The sequence below is a fragment of the Mytilus galloprovincialis genome, chromosome 1 (genome assembly GCF_965363235.1).
Source record: "Mytilus galloprovincialis chromosome 1, xbMytGall1.hap1.1, whole genome shotgun sequence".
Classification (NCBI taxonomy): domain Eukaryota; kingdom Metazoa; phylum Mollusca; class Bivalvia; order Mytilida; family Mytilidae; genus Mytilus; species Mytilus galloprovincialis.
Genome location: NC_134838.1, coordinates 16,434,672 through 16,439,535, shown reverse-complemented (window position 1 = coordinate 16,439,535; position 4,864 = coordinate 16,434,672). Strand labels below are relative to the sequence as shown.

Here is a 4,864-nt window from a genome sequence, read left to right as displayed (position 1 = left end):
TTATATCGTTATTATATGAGCATGAAATAAAATATAAAAAAGAATAGATTTTGTATTCTGGTTGAAAACAAACAAATCAATTATAAAATTAGTGCTGGATGTCAAAAGGTGTTGATGAACTCCATATGAAAAGTGTAAACAATTTTAGTAAACAACTATTAGTAAACAACTATCAGAAGTGATATCTTTAGTGCTGAAAGGACCAGTATTAATTCCACTGCCTCTATTATTTTAGAGTCAAATGCTACTTATTTCATCATATTTGAAGTTTTCCTATTTAACTTCTGAGTTGAATTTTCAAGATAGCATGGACAATTGCAGATTCATCAATTAGATGTGGTTGCGCTGGGATAGTTGTCTCTGGGTTCTATTCTATAGGTGACATTTGATGTATACAGAAAATACATGTTTATAAATTGATTATTTTTGGAGGATACAAAATGAAATTCAGTTTGGGGCTCAAAGCAGTGTCGAAAATTTGTGTTGCATCCCTTATGAGGCATAAGACTTCTTGGACAAGTTTTGTGTATTTTGTTTTTCAGACAGTTGTTAGTGTATTTATTTAGCTGTGGACAATGGTGTTGTGTCTCTCGTTGACTTTTGGGTTCTTTTTATTGCACCTTTGATGTCCCTTCTATTTTTATAGGACCGCAAATTTTTATCATTCATATATAGCTGTCAGCGTTGTCTGAAGAGACTTGGTTACCTGACAAAATACTTTAGTATAAGTGATCTATTAATTTAAACACAAGGGTTTATAACCACAGAAGGAAGGTTGGGATTGATTTTTGGGGTTGTGGTCCTAACAGTTTAGGAATGAGGGGTCAAAATGAGGCCCAAATAAGCATTTTTCTAGTTTCCAGACAATATTTTATGGAACTGGTATGGATCTCTCTGAAGTTATACCACAAAGTTCCATACCAGAAAGGGATGGTTATGATTGACTTTGGGGTGTTATGGCTAATAAAACCGTTTTGGAATTAGGGGCAAAAAAGGGGAAAAAACAAGAGTGTCCTGGTTAATGGACAATTACTTTTAAGTAAAATTTGGGATTACCTCCCTTACACTGCTTTTAAATTATTAAATGGGTAATTATGGTTACAAACTCCATTAGAAACTTGAATTGAGATTTTGACCATATGTTGAGGAAAGGGGGGTGGGGTCAATTCACAACAGCATGGTGTATTGCACAATAGCAAAGAATGAATATAAATTCAAATCATATAATTCAAAGTTCTCTGACTGCAGTTATTCTGTGTCAGAAGCCTATTATGATGCATTTAAATGTGGTCGTATCCAGCTGCGCTCGGTGAAGCAATTTATTAAGTATAGAAGTAATTCCTTTTAGGTTGACCTTGCAAATAGATAATTCTTTCTTGTCTATGGGAACAATCACACCAAATGTCATGGGAATCCTTCAGATTGTGTCTGAAAACAATGCTATAATCAAATGAAGCTTGAAATATTTACAAGATAACTGTATGTATTTGACATTCCAAGATTATGGTAAATCTTCACTTTATTGGAACAAAACATACCAATTATGAGTTATGTGAATTTAATCACTTAAAAATTTATGCAATTTTTCACTTGTCTCACAATAAATTCTCTGTGTTATACTTCAACCTTTATCTGAAAAGTGCTCTAGCATTACAAGTAAACATGAGGGCACACGGTGAAATATCTCTCCTTCTTTACTAATCATTGATATTATGTTGATTGTCCTAAATATAAAGCTTTATTTACAACTGTCACCTAAACTTTAACATTAACCAAGAAAACTAAACATTGACCAATGAACCATAAAAATGAGGTAAAGTCAGATGAACCATGCCAGGCAGGCATGTACAGCTAACAATTCTTCCATACAACAAATATAGTTGACCTATTGCTTATAGTTTAAGAAAAACAGACCAAAACAAAATAATTTAACATGAGCAATGAACCCAGAAAATGAGGTCCAGGTCTAATTAAACCTACGCGATTGACATATAGATCATTAAATATTTCCATACACAAAATATAGTTGACCTATTGCATATAGTATTAGAAAAAAAGACCAAAACTCAAAAACTTAACTTTGACCACTGACCAATGAAAATGAGGTCAAGGTCAGATGCCACCTGCCAGCTAGACATGCACACCTTACAATCATTCCATACACCAAATATAGTAGACCTATTGCATACAGTATAAGAAAAAAAGACCAAAACACAAAAACTTAACTATAACCACTGAACCATGAAAATGAGGTCAAGGTCAGATGACACCTACCAGTTTGACATGTACACCTTACAGTGCTTCCATACACTGAATATACTAGACCTATTGCTTACAGTATCTGAGATATTGACTTGACCACCAAAACTTAACCTTGTTCACTGATCCATGAAATAAGGTTGAGGTCAAGTGAAAACTGTCTGACGGGCATAAGGACCATGCAAGGTACGCACATACCAAATTTAGTTATCCTATTACTTGTAAGAGAGAATTTAACATTTCAAAAAAAAAATTTTTTTTCAAGTAGTCACTGAACCATGAATATGAGGTCAAGGACATTTGACATACTTTGTAACATGAGGAATCCATATACAAAGTATGAAGCATCCAGGTCTTCCACCTTCTAGAAAATAAAGCTTTCAAGAAGTTAGCCGTAGCCACCGCTGTAGCTGCCACTTTTCGCCGTTGAATCACTATCCCTATGTCAAGCTTTCTGCGACAAGAGTAGCAGGCTCGACAAAAACTAAAAGCTGCAGACCAAATATGAAGTCTTTCTGTTCAGTACATGTACAGCAGAAAATGTGTGACAATGAAGTTCATCCAACAAAATCCAAAATTCAAAGTACTGTAGATTCATTATTATTAGTTGGATACCAATTTTGTTGAATTCGTGAGAACAGGTGAAACACAAATTTAAATGTTTCAAATTTTCTATAGGTATGTCGAATGTGGAAAAACCACAAAATTAAATATCCACGAACATGCAAGTTTTACTCATTCCATGAAAATGAGTAATCACAAAAATAAATGAATTTCATGGTATCAAGAAATAGGAGTAGGTGTCATACAGATCCATAAATTACTCACTCTTTACTCCTTATCCCTGTCAAGCTACTTACCAAAAATGAAGTCATTCTGTTCAGTAGTCCCCGAGAAAAGTTTGACAGAAGTGTATGTCATACAGGATAATCAGATGCACAAGGTAACTGCAATTTAGCCTCCACTCCTAGAGTGGGGAATATGGGTATAATAATTCCTGAATACAAAAGCCAGATATTATGAAAGTTACAAGCAGCTTGATGAATGGACAGATGGACAGGACGATTGTAGCAAATCTCCCACTCAGAGATTTCGTGTATAATAATACAAACATGGACAGACAAGGTTATTGCAGCACAGTAATAACAAGTATCAATATGTTTTTCACAATACCAGTAATAAGTCTATTAAATATATATCATCTCTTTTATTAAATGCCATTCCTTTTTGTATGCAAAAAATATATTAACACAAAAACATCATTAAACATTAGCATTATCATATTATAAAAGCTTATAAGGCAGATTTTTCGAAAGAAAAAAAGTGTTCAGAAATGTACAAGATCATAAAGTTGAACTACAAAATGAAAGCATTTTTTGTCAAGATATTTTGCTGTTGAAAGACATTATTTGGGACATAAGCATAAATCCCTGAGTATGATTTGATTAAAGCTGAATGAGCCATATGAACTTAAGTTCATGCTACAAGTATATAATTCAACTTGGAGCCTGCCTATTTAACATTTCATTCTACAACTATCATCCTTTCTTGTTAAAGCTACTTTATAATGGCTGATGAGACAACATTTTGGACGGAGGGATATTTCACAAAGAAAATTACTTAAGGTGGTACTGAACACTACGGGGAGATAACTCTGTAAAATCAGCTAAACGTTTTAATCACGTTGTTTTGATTAGAAATATTTAGCTATATATCCAACTTAGTTTTTCCAAGAAAGTGATTGGTTCAAGTTTTTTGAAATTTTTAATTTTTTTCAAAGGGTCAAAGTAAATATTTTGTCAAAATTTTATGAAAATTAAACGAGCCAAATTAAATTTATTCAAGGTGTTGGGTACCACCTTAACAATCCAATCAAATACAATTTCATGTCTAATAAAGATATTTGTGCGACAAGTAGGTAAAAGGAGCACTATCAGAAATGGTCAAAACTGACATGGACTTTTTTTTTTAAGTTCAAACTTTTAATTATAAAATCATATCTTCATTAAAGCATTTGGTTTATATGATAAATACAAATCTTGTTTAGTATAATCTCTCACACATAATAACAATGACTTCATAACTACACTCTGATCGTTCAAACATACAAAGAAGTAATTAGTTTTGGTGATACCAAAAAAAATAAGAGGGTGATTGTATTTTCCTTGGCACAAAAATGTCATGTCTCTATCAATCATTAAAGCTATATCTTTATACACATAAATTCTGATTATAAATAATAAATCTTGGATATTAAAAAGATCACAGATATGTTTTTAAACGCTCCATAAACCATGAGGTAAAAAAGTTCTTAATTGTATACTGTTTTTATAATCCATATAAAATTGTAAACCAGTCAATAATTCTACATCCCTTAATCTGGCCTCATTGTCTGTCAAATAGTCCTCTGTATTCTGAAAGTAAAAAAACAAATCATTTTATTTTCATTTAAAAATCCTTGTTACCAGTAGGTCAGACGCAATTTCAATTTGTCAGTTGACATGACAATATTTTTTTAATATACTATATGTTTGGTGCAGTTATTTCCAACTATGCATGTCTTAGTGAGTTTGAAAACCACAGAAAATCTTCCAAAGAAGACATG

The 4,864-nt window shown here is 32.4% G+C and overlaps 1 protein-coding gene across 5 annotated transcripts in view; it reads right to left on the bottom strand.

Moving 5' to 3' along the window:
* Window positions 1-3,446: 3,446 nt before the first annotated feature.
* Window positions 3,447-4,864, bottom strand: part of LOC143067274 (uncharacterized) — a 71,121-nt gene continuing 69,703 nt past the window's right edge. For all 5 annotated transcript variants that reach the window (XM_076240404.1, XM_076240418.1, XM_076240410.1 and 2 more), the window contains one exon: window positions 3,447-4,673. In XM_076240404.1, coding sequence (XP_076096519.1) covers window positions 4,536-4,673 — 138 coding nt within the window. In that variant the 3' untranslated portion in view covers window positions 3,447-4,535. The remainder of the gene's footprint in view (window positions 4,674-4,864) is intronic.